This window comes from Saccoglossus kowalevskii, chromosome 1 (genome assembly GCF_978046115.1).
Source record: "Saccoglossus kowalevskii chromosome 1, keSacKowa6.1, whole genome shotgun sequence".
In the NCBI taxonomy this organism is placed as follows: domain Eukaryota; kingdom Metazoa; phylum Hemichordata; class Enteropneusta; family Harrimaniidae; genus Saccoglossus; species Saccoglossus kowalevskii.
The window spans coordinates 31061572-31082384 of NC_140641.1; the positions used below are offsets into that span (position 1 = coordinate 31061572).

General features: G+C 34.9%; 1 protein-coding gene across 1 annotated transcript in view; it reads left to right on the forward strand.

The window, feature by feature from the left end:
- Positions 1-285: 285 nt before the first annotated feature.
- Positions 286-20813, forward strand: part of LOC100374454 (tyrosine-protein phosphatase non-receptor type 5-like) — a 56386-nt gene continuing 35858 nt past the window's right edge. The window contains exons 1-2 of the mRNA XM_006812170.3: positions 286-412; positions 541-797. Of these exons, the coding sequence (XP_006812233.2) occupies positions 331-412; positions 541-797 (339 nt within the window). The 5' untranslated portion in view covers positions 286-330. The remainder of the gene's footprint in view (positions 413-540; positions 798-20813) is intronic.

Below are 20813 nucleotides of genomic sequence, written 5' to 3' on the forward strand. Positions count from 1 at the left end.
TGTAAATAATGATTGACGTCATTACATCCGGGAAAAGTGTCACTGGGAAACCGATATTATATTCCTACGCCAAGAGAATGAGTAATTGTGTTCTTTTGCATTTACAAACATTTCAATCAATTCATCAGACCAAGAAAATTGTTGTATGTGACTGCCTCTGAGGGGGAAATATACATGAATTACACATTCCGTTCAGCTATTAGGCCATTTTCCTTTGAGAACTACCTTTCTTTAAGGTGGAGGTGCATATACAGAACATCACGTGTCACACTCACACTGCGCATGTGCATTAAAATGATTGCCAACTCCATTGCAAAATTGAAGTGAACGATGGGCCGAAATGGCCTGGGAGGTGGGCTAGTTCTAGCCCTTAATATTGGTATACTTTGCATTTTATCGATACAGGAAGCAGGTTCGTCAATTTATTCATTATCGATTATTTTATACTAATATTTCTAGATTTTTTGACGCATGTTGAAGGTGGCGATATTAAAATTGTTTTCGGTATATTTTTTTATTTTCGTCTCGTTTCGAAATCAGGGTCTGTTCCAGTTTCGTCAAATAGCAACGGATTCGTCCCAGGACATTCGGCCATCGTCGGACAAAATCCCGATGACAGGTTTACCAATGGAGATCTGAAGGCTCACTCTAGAAATTTCAGACCATTGGAAGAACTGTCGAAGCGTTCAACCTTGTCAATACGGCGACGGAAAGATGGCAGCACCGGCGAAAGTGCATTCGAGGTTGAGCCTGCCACATTGTCGGATAGCGTGAGTGGCGAATACGTTGTTGTTGTGGTAAGTTTGTGATTCCTCCTTGCCAATAACGCATTGCGTGCATGTTGTATCTTTCTTGCAAACAGCTTTCCCGTCCATCCAGGGTCGTCAGTCCCTGTGCAGCGACTTGGTCCGAAACTGTAGGCGAAATATATGCGTCACGCATAACTATTAGCTGAAATTGATGTGTACCTGTCTGCGTGGGTGGACTACAATCCAAACAAATTCACTATCACTATTGCTGAGAACAATTCGGGTCTTTTTTTTCATTTCCTGATGTATATTTATCAAACCAAGTTCGATAAAGGAAATTCTCTCCGTTAATCAGTACTGTACATATACTGCCACAAGTATTTATATGGTTTTAAAAAATGTTATCGGCAGGTGCATCATCATTTGTAATAATATTGCTGTGAACACTGTAGTAGAATAAAAAAAAAAAAAAAACACTGGAAGACGAAAGCTGCCAGGTCATATTTTTTCTTGAAATCTAACTACCATATTTGCCCTATTAGTAGCCCATACACTTACGTAAAGTGTTTCTATGGTCAAAATAAGTAATATTTTATGGATTTAGTATACCGGTAAAAAAAATGGGATATTTGGTGTATATGCTCTACTATTGGAGATAAGTTTCTAATAGAGCAAATACTGTACAACTCTTCTTCGATTTTGTTGAAGGATTTCCAAGTGGATGTTTCCCTCGGAAACAAGGCAGTCTCTTTATCAATCAGTGGTAACCTAGGTAACTACAAATTGTCACTGTTAGTTACCTAGGGTCCAGAACTGTTTTTCTTCAGTTGTTTCAGTGTGCGTCATCAATGAATTGCGTATTGTTTTTGCGATACTTATTTTTAAACAGAAGCTATTCAACCCTAAGCTAAATTTTCACTCAAATATACCACAATACGTGACACTAGCGTGCATTCAATAATAAAAAAAAAATATTTTTAACTAGTCTATAATTCCAAAATTAATCAATCACCAGACACAGGACATATTCAGCCCATACATAAGGGTAACTTGTTTGACAGTTAGTGAGTGAGTGGATAGATCACCCATACCATATGTCATGGTCACAATACATAAAATCATGGTCACGAAAAATGTAGACCCTCTTTACGATTTAATATTTATGAGTGAACAGTACAGCTTTAGATTGAAATATTTTTTTATTGGAAGGCTGGCTGGGCAAAAAATTGAAATAAAAAACTGATAAGATTGGGTTTGAACTTCAGTTATTTGGGGACATCCAATTTCAAGGTCAAATGTAAAGACTGATAATGTAGAGCAAATATTTTATTACATGTATTTGGAAGAGTGCCAATGCGTTTGAATGGAGTTTCTAGCCAGTAGATACCGAGAATTTCTAGTCCTTATTTAATAATATTAGGTAGTTTATCATTTATCAAGTGAAGATTGGCTAAGCATAAACTAATGATATTAATGATTGTCCGCTGTCATCCAGCTTTGTATTGTTGACTGTCTTTGACAGTATCTCCATTTTCCTATTTTCAAAAAACTATTATAGTTAAGTTTATTTTCAATATTTTTCCCCAAAATTGTAATCAGAACTTGTAGCCAATTGCAAATTAGGTACATTCGGTCAAAAATTTGCCACAAAATTATGGGAAATTACATAATAACGTGATAATGTTGCACCTACATTTTTGTAGGGAAATGGGGTTAATTTTGTATTCTGTAGAATAATACGCATTTCTCAACATCTGATAACTTAATTCACTTTAATAGACGATAATATCCCTATTTGAGTGACTGTGTTCAAATTTACATGCACAACAAGTGCTGATTGATATTGCTAGCATATATGCAGGAATGTGTGATGTAATGCAGTCACAACTACCGCTACATCTTACTGTATTGTAAAGAAAAAGTGACTTGTTCATAAAAAAATAACTTTATATAAGCCATTGATCAGGATCATATTTTCAGTCTTTTGTTTTATGGACATGTCAAGGTTGTAGCTGCCATTCAGTAAAAACTTTGGTAAAAGTGCTGAACTGGATTCCGATAGAAGATAATTTGTCATTTTGTACCGCCAAACACCTTATCCCTGTCATTGTCCCATAAATTTACTACAGGTAGCAATTTTACTTATTTAAGATAATTCAACCGTATCCACTGTAAACGCCCTTTGTAACTTTGCAGGAGACAAATTGTGTGCCAGTACTTTCGTTAGGGTGATCATTTTTACAAATTTTGCACTTCGTGAAGGTACTTAGAATTTATAGCTTTGGTACTCATTTCTGTAAGAGGCATCCATCAACATAGCAACAAATTGTACAGCTCACCTCAATCCAATAATACCAGGTAACATAAAATTAATGATTTTTCTTAAATAGCTTTAAAAAAAATGTATTGATTCACTATGATCAATTAAACTGGACAGTGTAGCTGAGTAAAGCACTGCCTTCAATTGGATTGCTTCAGATATGATGGAAGTAGCATTTGAAATAGTTTGCACCTATTGAATTTCATTCAAACCTGCCGTTGTTGATATTGATAACTTTGCTCCTCAGGAAAAATCATTGGTAACACACATTTGATGTATACTAATAATGTCAGGATACTCTTTAATTAATGATATAAATGTCAGGATTGTAGAACTAGTGATAGAACTGGTGCAGGGCGTTTCTACTAAATATGCGATTTCAGTTGCATTAGAGACTGATACTTAGTAGATACTGGGTAAATCAGAACATGTGTCTGTATTGAAACAAAACAAAAACAGTGAAAAAACATTTTACTGTATCAGACTCAATCTCTTAAAGGCAGCTGGTTGTCATGCCATGAATGCATTGAATTGTGGGAAAATTGCTGAGTTAACACAAATCTCGCAGATGAATGGCTTGACTTTACTTAGGTACTGGATGATTGGATCTTTTTCAACATAAATAACGTTATTAATTTGGATATCATATTTTAACGAAAATTAAATAAACCATCGCAGAATTAATGCTTATTTCTTTATGTCATATAGATTTATTCTAGATCAATTAAGTCAATCTGACTGTCTTGCATGACATCACTGCTAAAACCATCGTTTGCCTGCACGGTGTTGCTCCATTCGAACATTCCTCCCTCCACAATAGTGGATGCCAATAGAGTGCTTCGCCGGAACATTCACCTTGAAAATTCAAGATGTGCTAAAACAGTTGCCCAAGAAATTTAGTAACTTGAATTTTGATTTTGAAGACAGAGGAAATATCTGCTACTGACTGTCATTGGTAAGAAAGTACAAGAACCAAGGCACACTGACATTACATTGATGCAATTGATAAACCACCCCATTCAACTAATGAGAACATATACTGGATGTTCAGTCTCCGGAATATTTTGTTTGGTTTAAACCAAACTTCATGTTTTTGTGCCATTGTATCAAATAAATGTATTCCAAAAGGGACAGCATTATAGAGAGCATTTGTAGCTTAAATATAAAATTTAAATCAGAAATAAGTCCAAATGGATTAAAACTGTATGATTTTGTTCGAGCTGTCACAAGTCTGTGTTCTTGTTGTTTTATTTTTTGTTCTGGTGAGACGAGTTTGTCTGGTGTCATTGCCCTGTAAAAATCTGATTTCAGGTGGAGTCAGCCAGGCAAAAATTAAAAATTTTTCTATGTGTTTCCCTAGTAATTATGTAACTTTTCACGCATAATAATCTGCTTTACCAATAGTGATTAACATTAATAATACTGATTATGATATTCTGCCAGATATATTTCATAGTGATAAAAATATACGAGATATGTCATAACTACAGACATAATGTTAAATTGATAGCATGGTACACGTTAACATACTCGCAAGTTTTCTGTTATCCATTTCAGTCTGTGGAGAATGCTGTAGCTACTTAATTTTTGAGTAAGGCTCTATGACAAACATTCAAAACAATTTGTCAATATCACTTTCAATTATAAATGGGCTCTACCATCAATTATTGATGTATTGAATACATTTTTTTTTTGAATAATCATTACTTGTGACATTACACTGTATGTATACTTTTGAGTATTTTATCACCTGCTGACGTGGCGGTGTTTTACAGGCAATGTGGTAATATTGGATAGGAACAATTTGTGATCATTTTACTGTCCCAAGTGCAGTGGACTCCATCTAGGTGATGACTACTTAATGACAAAATAAAATTTAATGTATTCTTATAGTCTAATCATAGTCATTTGTCTGCCAGTCATTAAAGGTGACTTGTTTTCTATTTTTCATCTTGTGTTGTTATGGCAACCATCAATATTTAATGATTAATTTCCTGTCAGTTTTACTACCGAGACAATCTTTCTTGCGATGATAAATATTATGCTGTATTTATTTATTTATGATTTTTTTTTTATGTTGACAAATGACGTAGACCATGCTTAGTGACATTCCATTGCTGTTCATTCTTTTGTCATTAAGATGTGGATTCCTTTTATGGCGTCCACTAATCTGTCTACTTCATCACTTCAGTGTTGATCCCTCCCTCCCTTCCTCCCTCCCTCCCTCCCTCCCTCCCTCCCTCCTTCCTTCCCTCCCTCCCTCCCTCCCTCCTTCCCTCCCTCCTTCCCTCCCTCCCTCCCTCCCTCCCTCCCTCCCTCCCCACTGCTCTCAGCCATTGCCCGCAACTCGTAGGAAAGGCGAATTTACATAGTTGTTCTGTCCAATATGGCTGGCTGACGGCCATTGTTAACTTTGCTAAATTCTTATTTCAATAATATAAGTTGGTAATATATTTCTCTGATTTGTTGATCTATAATAAATCTATATATCTACTGAACAGTATCTGGGAATAGAAAAACATTGTTCTAAAAATACCCCCACCTCTCCCCCACTGCTCCATTTATTGGAAGCTTCCTATTGTAATTGGCCATTTATTTTTACACTGGCTATACATGCAACAGGTCATGGTAAATGAAGAAACGTATTTGCATTGTAAGAGTTTACTTAGGAGACCTACTCTGTACCTCGCATTATTGTTTGTACTCTCACCCAGTATACACAATTCCTGTAAACTGTAAAATTTGTCTGCGATCCCTTAATATCAAGATCGTTTGCAGAATTTCATGCCAGTAGGTATTGCCGTCTGTCAGTCTTAAACACCAGCACATATTCAAATTTCAAATAAAATTTACACGCATCGAACTAGATGCTGAATTGCACAAAACAGTGGTTGGTTAAGTATTTTTTCGTGTGCTTAGTGACGGAAACCCTGTCAGCTTGTATGATCTTCAGTTGGAGCAATAAATGTGATTATTACATTTTGTACATATTTCCACATACCTAGCCCACATGGTCATCAAATTTATCATCAAGATAAAACAAAGTAATTTATTTTGCTCACTTTTGTTTCATGTGGTGATGCATTATATTATACATTTCTCTTTATCACTTTATCACCAAAACTGCTGACAGTGATTTTTTGTTTGTTACGGCCTGTTGCCACGGTTATTAAAAAGGATTTGCAATTGGGATAAAGATGAACACAGCTGGAGGTGAAGGGTGTTGTCTTGGTGATGTCATGGCAATTATCTATATAATTCTATTTATAGCTACTGAAATGTTCATTCGGAACTGTTTAATTTTATCGTACTTGTATATGATTTTGAAATTGAACATAATTCATTATATAGGAATGTTAAAAACACTGTCAAATGCAGTATGACATGTATCAATTATTTACTGAATGGCTGATCTCCGGTGATCAATGCAAGCCTCCGGTTTTCAATTTCTTTTTTTTGGAACTGTTATCAGAATTGGACAGAAGCAGATTGCATGCTTTCTCTCATCTTTCATTCTTTTCTGTAAAGTTTTTACATGTGTATGTGTAAAATTTTTAATATTCAACTTATGTTCAATACCATCTAGCCCATCAGAGAGCACATAGTCAGCAAGTTAGAAGTGAATTACAGGATTCCTTCTCATTGGCTACCAAACCGTAACACCTCACCATGATGTCATTCTGTTTTCTGACTGCGTATTGATTCTGTCATCATCTGGCTGATGCAAAACTTCCTCAACTGCTTTTGCAATTTACATCTATATTCCCTTCTTATTGCCTTGGAGTATGACTGGTTTTGTGGCGTTGTAGTTTTATGTATTTCCATTCCCTTGGCAATATTGAACTCGTGTGCCAATTACAATTTCATTAAACGCATTTCGCAAAGTTCAAATGATTGAGAAGAGCCTTTGTAGTATGTCATGCAATCATTCCATATTGTCTGGATTATGTCAAAGGAGACAATCAAATTGTACCTACTTCATCACCAAATTTGATCATCATTGATTTCCCTTAGCACAGTTAGTTCATCACTTCTCAATTTTTTTTGACTGTGCATACTGATATCAACGATCTGAAAATATTGAAGCAGCGGCATATCGGGCGATTCACAAACAACTGCATCAGCTCTTGACTTAATGCATTTCAGGTCTCCGAAACCACTGATCCATTAATTCTATCATTTCATTTTTCAGCTTCATAATTTTGAGGGGAATAAGGTTTGAGTACACATAAAAACAATTTTCTGTAGTTGTGCTATTTAATTTGACTTTATGTTTAACATTATAATCTGTGTTCGCACTAGGATGAACCTATATTTTGTTACTAAAGTGAACATCTAAAATAAGGAAGGAATCGTATTATTTTGAACTGTGCGTATATTTTTAGATACCGTACTCTTTATTTTAATAGTATCCTGTATGTGTACTACATTTGTTCTGTTAGTAGCCCATGTGCTCACATCAACATCAGAAGTGTTGTCAGAGTTGTATTGTGATAATTAAATGTACATTTTAGGTTTTATTTTGAACTTTTGGGTTTATGTGCACTTCTTATAAAGCAAATATAATAATCCTGATTCCTGTGTGATATGTCCTTTCTATATAATATTATACAAGTTTGGGGTAATATCACTAGAATGCGTTGATTTGAATTTCAACCATAAATGTCTAGGGGGTCTGTTTTCATTATCTAAATCGTCCATGAGGCATATCTTAAATTAGACATGTAACCCAACAACTGTTAATTTCTTCAATGATTATAAATCACTAAAATAATTCTCAAATGTCCTTATAGGCATTGTAAAGACTATTTGTAATTATATTACATGTATTAGTAAAAGTACCTTATATGGTTGTGACTATAAGGTATATTCTTCATCTGGGAGGCAGAGCTCGATTAGAAAAAATCAAGGTGAATTAAGTCATACATGTATGAACATGACCATTTCCTGTCTGATATATATACAAGCGCTACACATGTGACTTTGATGTGAGATACTCTAGTGTACAGTCCACATATAGAAATAAGAAATATATTAGTGGCATAAATAAACAACATATGCCATATTCTTACATATTATAAACTGTCTTTACTATTCACGGATAGTTTTATGTCCGCTCAACTATGCAAGAACTTTATTAACTCGTTAACCAAAAAAAAAATGTCACATTATCTTTATGGTATTAATAAATAATTCTATTCTATTCAAAACGGGACAATTCTTCACCACAAATCTTTAAACAGGAATATAAATTTTGAACTAAATTGGGTTGTTAAATGGTATCTTTGGAATCCAACAACATTAATATAATTAGCTGCAGCTACTAAGATAATTATTTCCAGTATTTTAAACTGCGTGGACAAGTTAGAATGTTACACATATTACTGTTAGAATCATAGTAGTATACTGCGTGTCCCAAACCTATGGTAACCGTTCTTTTCTCTCAACATGCCTTATTTCAGTGGTGGAAATCGCTTATTTGCATACATAAAAGAACTGCAATACGTGTAGATTTTTTGTTTTTATTTCTGATTTTAATGTTTTATGAAATGTGCATTACACTTGTGCAGCAAAGGTTAACAGCTCTCAGTACTGGTAGCTGCTGTCTGGGATTTTTCAGTTCCAGTTTTATGTCAACCTTTGAGATATTTAAATGTCAGAGAATCAATAACCATGTATAATTATTGTTTGCACATTGTTTTGATGACACCATAGACATGATTTATTAAATTAGTAGTTATCTCTTGGCCTGGTTTGTTGGTAAAAGGTCAATGTAATGGTAAATACCTGATGTTAAACATGCCTCCATCACATACTGTATCTGTAATAAGACTTGGTCCAGCTGGTAGGTACACGGGCTATTTTCAGTGCGTTCTGGAAGTCCCGTGACTAAACTGGTAAATACCCTGGCAGGTTAATTTTTTATTTACAAGCTAAATATATGTAGACCCAGTGGAAAAAAATTAAACGTTACAATTGGTGTTAATTATCATTATGCATGAGCTGAGTACGCTAATTGGCTAATTGTTGGTATGGCACAGTGACGATCAGGGGGATCATTTTTATGAAAATACAACGTAGATCATGCAAATTATGATCCATATGTTTATTGCACAACATTTGGTTGTTGTATGTCATACACGTTTTTGACAGCTGACTCAATGTTTTTGGCTTTCAATGATTAATCTAAACTGTTCCACTGACAGAACCATTTGCCATTTGAAAGCATTTATTGGAGGACTTTCACAAAAGTCACTGTCTCCCTAACTCAGAGTAATATTTTTAGTTACAACATATTTTTTTTTTTTTATTTGGCCCCTCTCTTTGATTTGAAATTTGTATACCGAAAACATCAGGTTAATAGTGCAGTGGTTGCAGTGACACTGTTGTGGATCGTTTCATAAGTTTGAATCACACAGGGCTTGCACAGCAAAATGAAGTAGTCCTGTGCGACTACAGTGCACATTGACAGTCGTGTTTGATATAGTCATACCATTTCTTGAACATGCCAAGCTGATTTAAATCAAACTTGATATTATTTTCCTCACAGTACCGTAGGTTACTGATGATGTACATCGTTTTGAGCTCAAGTGGTAACATTTTTAGTATTCATGTTGAAATTTTGTGATTACAACTTCCTTACAAGTAACCTACCGTATTACCCTGGGCACGCGCCCAGGGGCCTGAACATACAAAATCGGGAAAAATTGGGGGTGGCCGCTTACCAGAGGACCGCCCCAATAAGATTTTAAAAAGTTGTTTTTGTGATCGTATGATAAGGTCAAATAAAGGAATGCTTTCGTACACTTTGTACACGTACTTATTTCTTGATTTATGCGAGGTTTCAATAAACGTGAGCACTCGGTCAAGAACTGTGGGAACACTAAGACACGGGGTCGAATTTCAAGAATAAAACATGTTTTATGTCAGCGAATGAAGTTGTATTACTAACTGAAATTGGCTACTAAGTATGGCAAGTATTGTAATCAATGCACGGTTACTTTTTTAGTATCGGTAACCGTGATCAGTGCAAGTCGAAATGGCCAGGAAAAATTACCGCTTGTAATCCAAGATGGCGATTACCTCATTAGCATAATTTTGTTCACGCACGTATTGATACATCGCATCGTAATTACTGAAGAATAGGAGACAGAGTTATGAAACAAATAAACCTTTTATTACTGATGTGAAATATTTACAAACTATTGTGAATACATAAACATATCCAAATGGCGATACATAAAAAACAGACTGAAAATAAACTCTGGTCGACCTCATTAACATGATTTATTCACGCACCCACACACGTGACAAAATTACAAAAATAACGATGATGCAACAAGTTCCCATCGTCGGCATGCCTCATTATGGTTATCGTAATGGACTTGAGGTCGGCAAAATGTTTTTTCTTCAACGACAGAAAAATAATCCACATGCTGTGATGAAAGATGGGAAGAAATTAGCAAGTTTACGACGTGATGTCTCAAAAGTGCTAGCTCCCGTTATGGATTCACAGTCAGCGAATTGCTACATTTTGAAACCAAAGCTAAGTGATTCAAACCACTCAGGCACTCACTAAGGTATGGATCGTTGCAATATTGGATTCATCGTGAATGAAGAGAAAGCAGAACGTGTGCGCCACATGCTGCGTGGTTCATCTTACGTCATTAAGTTCCAATGAGTTTTTATGTAAAAACACAAACAAAGCGGTCCTTTTTAGGGCCACCACACACTCCAAAAAGAGAACTACCGTAACAGACACACTACTAGTATTTAAATAAATCGAACGCGTTCGTTTTTGACAAATAAAACTTTATTGTTGACCCCGTTCTTGGCTAAAAATCACCCTGGGCGTTTAACCGAGGATGTCCCCAACATGTAACTTTTGTGAAAACAGGGGGTGGGCGCTTGCCCAGGGAGGGGCGTGTGCCCGGGGTAATACGGTAATATAAAGCTGTAAATATAAAAAAAAAATTTGCACAGATCAATTTCAATTTGTGTATGTCAACCATGCAATGAGAAAATATGGTTCAATTGTCAGCTACCGGTAAATATAATAAGGAAATTTATTGATTACCTAAATATGCTAAAGCCTCTGATTTAATGGACAACCCCCACGTATAATTAGCACCCCCCAAATCTCAGTACATGTACACATGTCTTGGTGTATAATGTCCGCATAAGGAATTTGTCCATTGAAAGGCATGATTTGATTGGTGGATATCTCGGTTCTTGACTGAATGCATATATATATATATATATATATATATATATATATATATATTTTGATACTAATTGTAACATGCTCTTCCATTGTTCGAGCATAAAAGTCCATTAATGGATGGAAAATATACCATACTTTTATGAACTGTAATTTAATGGATGTACTGTCAGTCTGTGACAGTGGTGGCGTGATGCGAGATTCCTGTTATCACTAATCATGATTAGGTAGAATTCCTATAGACAGTCGGTTATTGTACGTCTGTATGCATGTGTTGTCACACCACAATCTAATGGAGAATCAGTGTTCTGATTATTGGCCACCTGCTTCCAATTCTATGAACATCAGGCTTTTGAATTTTTGTCTATAGCCGTGTTTCGAATTACCAGCACCAGCGCCTTTTATGAGAATCTGCATACGTGGGTGAAGTTCATTTCTAATCAAATTAATTCTATGGATGCAGCAACTCGCTTGGCTATTTGTGGCTGGTTGTTTTCCACTTTCATCTAAAACAGTTTCTGAAATGTTGTGGGTGTATGTATGTCGTGCTGAAAACGCACGGTCCTCTGTCGTATGTGGGTGGAATCAACCTACACAATACTGTTATTGGATCTGCTATGACAGTTTTTGAGGATGTTCCTGTTTGTTATGTACCTGTAAATTAGAGCACCACTTGGTCAAATATAAACATATAGTTTGTAAACTCCAGAATTGGCCTGTATATTCACAGGGTGTGTATCAGGGTATCTACCTATCCACCATTAGATATTTTTCATGTTGCCTTTTAGTTTGCTATGAAAAATCTGAAGAACTCATAATTCAGTAGCCCAAAGTTTGTAATTTTGTATTCATTTCAAACTGGTTAATTATTCAAGCCATTCGCTTTGAGTTTTGCGCACGTCACTTGTGTTTATTTAATGCATTTATGCGCATGCGTCAGTTATGTTAGTTGCGTCCTTTGTTTATAGCAAGTCAGTCATGCAATTTTTGTTTAGAATTTTCTAAAGCGTTATTGTTCTGTGGTGCCGTCCACAATTACTTCTTTCTGTCGTTTGGTAAAAGGAAAAACAAGTTTGCTGGCTGTCATCAAACTGTTAAGAACCACTATAAACCAGGAAAGAACTATGACGGAACGTCCAAATTTGTTGAGCCCAAGCTGTGTCTCCTTTGTTAATAGTTTCACCTAAGCACCTTAATGAAACCATTTCCAATGCTAACCCGCATCAGTGAACTAGGTTCATTATCTAGAAGTGTTTGAAAATTGCGTATACATTTTTGTATCTAGTACATGTATACAGGTGTGTTTGTCGTCTTAAGGATTGTACATAAGGCCATAGCTTTCACAAAGTTTTGATTTGAGTAACAACAATGTCTGTTCAATTACTTGCGGTCTGTATGTGGGTCTCATGTGAATCATTAATATGCAGAAATGTAATTCTAAGCAACCTATCATAGATGTGTTGTACTATTAAATTGATATCAATTACATTGATGAGGGGATGTTTAGTGGGTCTGTCCCTAGCAACCATCAACATAGCAACCAGTTATAACCATGATTTTTATTTCTCTTTGGAAACTGGGTTTTGTGTTTTGGGTTCTGTTTGTTCATGATTTTCAGCATCAACAGTTTCTCAGTCATGCCTTGGCCAATTTTATTCCTACTTGGTGTGGTAGTAGTCGTGTATTAGTCATTTGATGCACACTATCATTGATACATTTATAGTACCAAATTATCTGTGAATGAAATGCTTCAGGTAAAACACTGGTCAGAGGAAGATTTGTGCCTTCATTTTCTATCTGGTTCATGGAAAGATGTATAACAGTACCCCTAAATGATGCTTGGTGCCTGTATATAGAATGTCAGGGGGGTTGTGTTCGGATGGTTGACAAAGTTTTATTGCAAAGTATAGTAATAGTTGTAAACTGTATATAATTGAATTGTAAAACGAAAACGTATTTTACAAGTGCGTGGATGAAATTGTATACGATAGTACGTGGGTGTCCATTATACTCTATCTCTGTAAACTCCCACTCGCCATGCTTTGCATTCCGGTACATTAAAGGCGTTCTATTACCAACAACAGTAGGTGGGAGAAAATGCTCTGTAATTAAAATTAGAAATATATACTATGAAGGATATCCTGACAAGTAATTGGGTTGGATTCCCCTTCTTATATGTATTCAAAGAATTGTTAAGGTATTAAGGATCACATGAAGTGAAGGGTAGATCTCTCTCTCTCTCTCTCTGTAACAAAGCAATGGAGAAGCTGTGTTTGCATCTAAATATTGCGTGTTTATTGCTTGCAAGGTGAGTTATTTTCCATTTCATCAGTGAACTATGGATTTAATGACTATGAAGCTTGAAAACGTATTAAAAAAATGTTGTAATTAAGTTGCACTCATAAATTCTAAAAACATAATCCCTAGTGATTCAATATATAAAACTCAGTTTTTTTCTGACATGACCCTGTTTTATTATGACTAATAATGATAATTATTGAAAACTTGTTTATAATTTAGAAAAAATTATTTATTCATTCATCGTAACATAGTGTAATACCTACCCTATATTTGTTTTGACGTTAGTTCGTAATCCAAATCTGGATGACGTCTGTGGTTTTTATCCGCCATATGCTGAAGCTGTGTGTACACTTTTTGACTCCCGTGTGCGAAGCACAAAAAGGGAGTCTTTGCAGTTAGTGTGTCTGTGTGTGTGTGTGTGTGTGTCCGTCTGTTCCACTGATATCTCAAGAACCATACATCAGTTTTTGATGAAACTTGATGCATAGATGCTCTGTGCCAATGCGCAGATTTGATTAGGTTTTGGTAAAAATCAATGCATATTAATTACCTAATTTGCATGATAATTAACTGATTTTTAGCTGTTCCACTGATATCTAAAGAACCACTCATTAGATTTTGATGAAACTTGGCACACAGATGCTCCAAACTAATGCGTAGATTTGATTAGTTTTGGGTAAAAATCTGCAATATTAATTACCTAATTTGCATAATGATTAATCAATTTTCGGCTTTTCCACTGATATCTCAAGTACTAATCATCACATTTCAATAAAACTTGGTACATAGATGTCATAGGACACTGCACAAACCTGATAGTTTTTAGGGTAATATCAGTATATATTGATTAACTAATTTGCATAATTAATTAATTTTCAGCTTTTGATATTTCAAGTAGTAATCATCACATTTCAATGACACTTGGTAAATAGATGTCATAGGACACTGCACAGACCTGATAGTTTTTAGGGTAATATCAGTATATATTAATTAGCTAATTTGCATAATTTTCAGCTTTTGATATTTCAAGTAGTAATCATCACATTACAATGACACTTGGTACATAGATGTCGTAGGACATTGCACAGACCTGATAGTTTTTAGGGTAATATGAGTACATATTAATCATCTAATTTGCATAATTAATTAATTTTCAGCTTTTGATATATCAAGTAGTAATCATCATATTTCAATGAGACTTGCTACATAGATCTTCTAGGATTATGCAGACACCTGATTATTTTTAATTGGATATTAATTACCTAATTTGCATAATGTTCCACTGATATATAAAGAACCACAAATTGGATTTTAATGAAACTTTTAAAAAGAACTATGCAGAAACCCAATTAGTCTTTTGGTAAATATTTATGCTTATTAATCACCTAATTAACATAATTAATTAACACTGATATCTCAATTACTGATCATCACATTTGAATAAAATTTGGTACATAGACAGGCCTGATTAATTTTGGGTTAAAATTTGTTAATATTAATTCTCTAATTAGCATAATAATTCATAATTTTTTTGTTCTGTTCTGTTCTGTTCATATTAGTTACCTGATTTACATAATTAGTTTTCAGCTTTTCCATCAATATCTCATGTACTAGTAATTTTGAATTAATTTTTAATGTGTCTTCAATACTCTCAGCACACAGTTTTTTTCTAAGCTTTCTTTGATTAGGACCAGTTCTTTGTTTCACTTTGTATGTGATAGCATTTACTGCGTTATCAACTAGACGGCTAATTTCGGTTTATCTTTTCATTATAACGTTGTTTTTTTCATTTATGTGTAACTGTTACATACGCATAATTTAACTTGCATGAAGTGTTTTTTTTTCATATAATATTGATATCTTATTGAAATATTTATTACTTCGTCCTAGTAGTTTAGTGGAAAATTTTATTTTGTTATAAAAAGGACAAATTAGTTAGTATATTTGAATAGAAACACGTGCTTTAGATGAATTTTCAATTTTTGTGTTGTTTTCCCAATATTGATTCTAAATTCAAATGTTTTGGTTGTTTAATTTATGTTATTATTAATATTAAACTAGTTTCTATTTGTTTTAAATTGACCTTAACATTTCCTCAATTAGTGGGAGTTGCTCATTTAGACAACAAAAAAACACTTGTAAAAAAAACATTCTAAATTATTAATTATAGCAATACCAAATCTTCCAATGTGTTCCGGGTACTATTTCTGTCGTCTGTGACTTTACTCAAATCTGAGTATGGTGGTTGTGGGACAGGAGAAAATATTCCAATTTTAATGTTTATACTACATTACTTTTCAATTCAATCTTCTTATAAATATAGATATTTAATTTCAAATATTCACCGTCCATCAGTATTGAAAAATCGTGTGATTTGTGAAATTGGGTCGGCACTTAATTACTATGCGAATGACGTAGTTTCTGATACTCAGTTGCCATAGTTATAGTAAAAGCTATTAGATTATGTGAATGAACAGACGCTTATTACCATATGTGAGTTTCCGGTTTTATTGTCAGGTGTTCATTGTAACAGGGAGCCACTTTGCTCCCATTCGCCTGTTATTTTCATTTTGAGTTTGTTTATACCTAGTATATTTGTTGCAAAAATGATTTTTTTTCCCTGCCAGTAATGATATCGGAAGGATGTTAGAACATGTCACTTGGTTGCACTGCTGTTGTAACAGTGGTTATCTATATATACATGCATGTGAGAAAATGTCTGTCCTTGTTGTCATTGTCATCACTGTCAACTTTTTTTGTGCAAACACAAGAACAAATGTGTTATTTATATTTGGAATATTGTATCTGATCTTTTGGAAGTGCAAACATAAACCAAACATAGCATTTATAATATACTAGATAATTAAAATAGGACTTAGTTAGACTTAGATCATGGAGGTAAAAGACTGTCAACCTTGGCATATATTAACATTTGGTTTTTAAACATAAAAATAGAATTATATTGAAAAAATGAGTTACAAAATTACATTGATGCACGTCAGTTTTTTTTTAAAAATCAGATTCAAAGTGGCTGACTAGTGGCCATTTTGTTTTAACAAATGCTATTCCAGAGTCGTGCATTTACAGATTGCTTGAAATCTTCACACATGTATGTACATCTATCGGTAAAATATGAGACCATTATGTGACCTTGTTCGCCATTGGTTTGTGGCTGCAAGCGTGCTGTCGGAGCTATTCATGCATCTCTGACATGACTTTTCAAACGAGTTAAACATCATGCCACACATATTAACATGTCTTCATTTCAGTTTTGTTTACTTACTATGTTGTTACCAGGAACATGTTCTGAATTATTGGACAGGAGCTAGAAAGTGAACAGCAACTATTTACAAACTTGAAAGGATAAAATTTATATTTTGAATAAATATGTACCTAGAAAATATATTTCTAATGCGATTTTGTCAGGCCGTTTTTGCCATGCATGTACTGTTTGTTTACAGTAGTTGTGTTTTCTTTGCTGTAAGTTTGGTATACACTATACTGATTTAATGTGAATTTGTCTTTGCGTCTAGCATTACTGAGTGTAATAATGCTACAATATGTATCAGTAATTTGTGTTTACTAATGCATTGGGAAGAACATTTCCTGCAAGGCGTCAGTTCACTTCTCTTATATCAAAGTGTGATTGCTTCTCCTTAGCTTTAAGCCATCTTTTTGGTCAGAAATTGAATAAAAATAAAAATTGAGCATTTTCTTGTCATAAAACAAAATTCCAATTGCCGTTTCATAGCTTTATATGCGCAGGACATTAAGATACGAATGAAAACATTCCTTTGCAAATCATCCAAGTGAATCCCACTTTCCATGTTATTATACAAGCATTGCGGGAAACTTTCTTTGATCGCGATGTGGAAAATGCGTTAATATTGTCGTGTCTTACATTAGGGAACTGATCATTACCACCCAGCCGGTTTCCTGTGAGTTTGACTCGGTTTACCGTACCGGTCGTTGCTTTACCGTACCTGTCATTGCTTTACCGTACCGACCGTTGCGTTACCGTACCGGCCGGTGCTTTACTGTACCGGCTGGACAATTACCGTACTGATAGGACCAATACCGACTATTTATCACCTTCGATTAATGAATGCATGGTAAACAAAGCCCCGGTAACTGATCGGCGCCCTGCCGGTAACCGTGACTCATGCATGAATTAATTGGGCATTTTGTTCGTCTCCGTCGTCCGTCGTCCATGTCAATGTTTTACTTTTTCGACTTCTTCTTGAAAACTACAAGCCTGAATGCTTTGATACTTGGTGTATATGTACCTTGGGTAGACCTCTCTTAGGTTTGTTCATTTCATGTTGATATCTTCAATTCTCTAATTTTGGTGAATATTTTTGTCATTTTTGGTAAAAAGTGATATTTTCGACTTCTTGTTAAAAACCGCAAGTGCAATTGCTTTGATATTACATATATAGGTACTACATGTGGACCTCTCTCAGAATTGTTCATTTTGTAATGATATCTTTAATTCTCTAATTTTGGTGAATATTTTTATCATTTTTGGTAAAAAGTGATATTTTCGACTTCTTGTTAAAAACCGCAAGTCCGATTGCTTTGATATTACATATATAGGTACTACATGTGGACCTCTCTCAGATTTGTTCATTTTGTGATGATGTCTTCAATTCTCTAATTTTCGTGAATATTTTTGTAATTTTTGGTAAAAAGTGATATTTTCAACTTCTTGTTAAAAACCAAAATTTCAATTCCTTTGATATTACATATATAGATACTACATGTAGACCTCTCTCAGATTTGTTCATTTTGTGATGATGTCTTCAATTCTCTAATTTTGGTGAATATTTTGGTCATTTTTGGTAGAAAGTGATATTTTCGACTTCTTGTTAAAAACTGTAAGTCCGATTGCTTTGATACTATACATATTGTTCATTTTCTGATGATGTCTTCAGTTCTTTAATTGAAATGTGCATTTCTAACAGCGGAGCTATCTCAGCTGATAGGCTGCTTGTTTTTTACGACTTGTACAACAGAGTGTTACGTCCCAGTCGACTAGAGGACTCGATGGTTTAATTATTTGTTTATATTTGTCAGTAGCTCACACAGTGGAAAGAAAGTTGGACAACCGTCGAAATACAAATAAATAAATTAAATAAAAAAGTCTTTCTGAAATTCTTCGCATGTGTTTTTTTCAATATATGTGTGTTATTCACATATTCATGATCGCCTGTAACGCTATAAAACGACAGTCCTAAATCGTAGCTTACCCACGACGTTGAATAAAACGTCTCAACCTGTCGCATGAATTCGATGATACTTGCATAATGTGTCAGCGTGACTCGCTTGGCCGAGCTCACATGTATTTAAATTTAGGCTTGGGCGTTCGAAAATCTGTTTTGATACTTTGTTGACAATAACACGCGCAACACGTGCACGTAGTCCAGATAAAATTCAAGTGCGTAAAACGGAATTTGACCTTGCTCTAGGTCAACATTTTTTCATTGCTTTTCGACCTCATTTTGTGATTTTGCTTATGGAATTGACCAAACATATTTACACATCCCTTCCAACAATCCCCAATGTAACTTTATTATAACAAAACAGAGTGTGTAAGTGTGCCGGTATATCTCATTTTGGAACATGTGATTGGCCCTGAAAAGGGCTGTTTGGTTTGGGGCAGAATACGTTTTAGACTGGAAAGGTCGGGACTTTTTTTTGTTTTACAAAAAAAAAATATAATTACAGCCAATACAAAGTCAGCTTGGACATTCAGTTGTGAGACATAACAAAATAAACGGTGCCAGCGATAGATTTTGCGAATGAAAGAACAAACTAAACGCAATCAAAGGCGCCGACCACTCATGTTGGAAATAAACTAATAAAACACGTTGCGTCGAGAAATCTCGTCTGCATCTATCATTCATGCAAACGCACACACATGCTATTTTCGTATGTTGAATACGTTGGCAACGTCGTCAAATATTTAGCCCAATCACTGAATAAAAAAACATCCAAGCACACGTGCACTGACGCCAGATAAAGTGAAAAAATGAAAACAAAATTACGTCTGCACTGTGCATTTGTAACAATAACCAAAACCATTAGGTTACATGCCAAAACTACCGACTCAGGATTCATCATACACAAATATAGCCACTTTCATGGAACTGTTATTTTTGTAATCCACTTTGTCGGCTCAGTTGATTTGGGAGCACTAATCCCAATTTTAAAAAAAAATAAAAATATCGTATAAAATAAAGACGCAGTCCCGTCTGTAGTCATATCCAACAGTTCACATGGACGTACTGGGAGCTCCATGGTCTCACAAAAATCATGTGTAGCATTATCACGCACAACTTGAATGTAAATATTATGCAATAATAATGGTAAAGTTTAGTCGGCATTTTACCGGTAAACCGGAAAATCAATGCATAAATTAACTTGTCAGAAGTGTGAATTGCCTCCTGCCAGTACGGTAACGGCCTTGCCGGTACGGCTAATGACCTTCGGGTATGGTAAAAAACCGGCCGGTACGGTAAAGCAGTGGTCGGTACGGTAAAGAAACGCATGCCGCAGGAGACTCGCAGGAAACCGGCTTGGTGGTAATGATCAGTTCCCTTAGCATTTTGACATTACATGTAGTCGAGGTAGCTTCAAATGTCATGTTTGCTGTAATGTACATGATGATTCTCGAAAGCTTTTTTTTGGTCAGTGACTGAAGTGTACATACAATAGAATTTTGTTGTGGTTGTTGTAAAATTTATGTAGCATGAATATTATTAACAGAACATTTATTCCGTTTTTGGCTTATGGAGTGGGTACGTTATTTATCAACATCTATTCTGAAATAACAAAATGTATCAGATTGGGGGGATCTGTTGATATAAACACTCAATAATACAATTTTGAGAAGTAAGCTGACAACCAAATTTCTGGTGCTTTGGTATATTATGTGATTTGGATACATGTACACATTTTTGGATAGACAACATAGGCATTGGTGATAATGCCTTTGGATTGTTACAGGAACATGGTGTTTTGGATTCAATTCTTTTGCTTTTTTTCTCCCAGCAAAGTTTTGCCTACTGCAAAGTCATACCTGGAATTTATTTCAAAATTTGTCTGAGTACATGTGTATCAGTATTTTAACCACATGTGTCACACATGTGTGTAATTGCATACATGGTGATCAATTGCATGTAAGGTGGTGACTTAATGCACAGCTACACTCAAGCAAGTT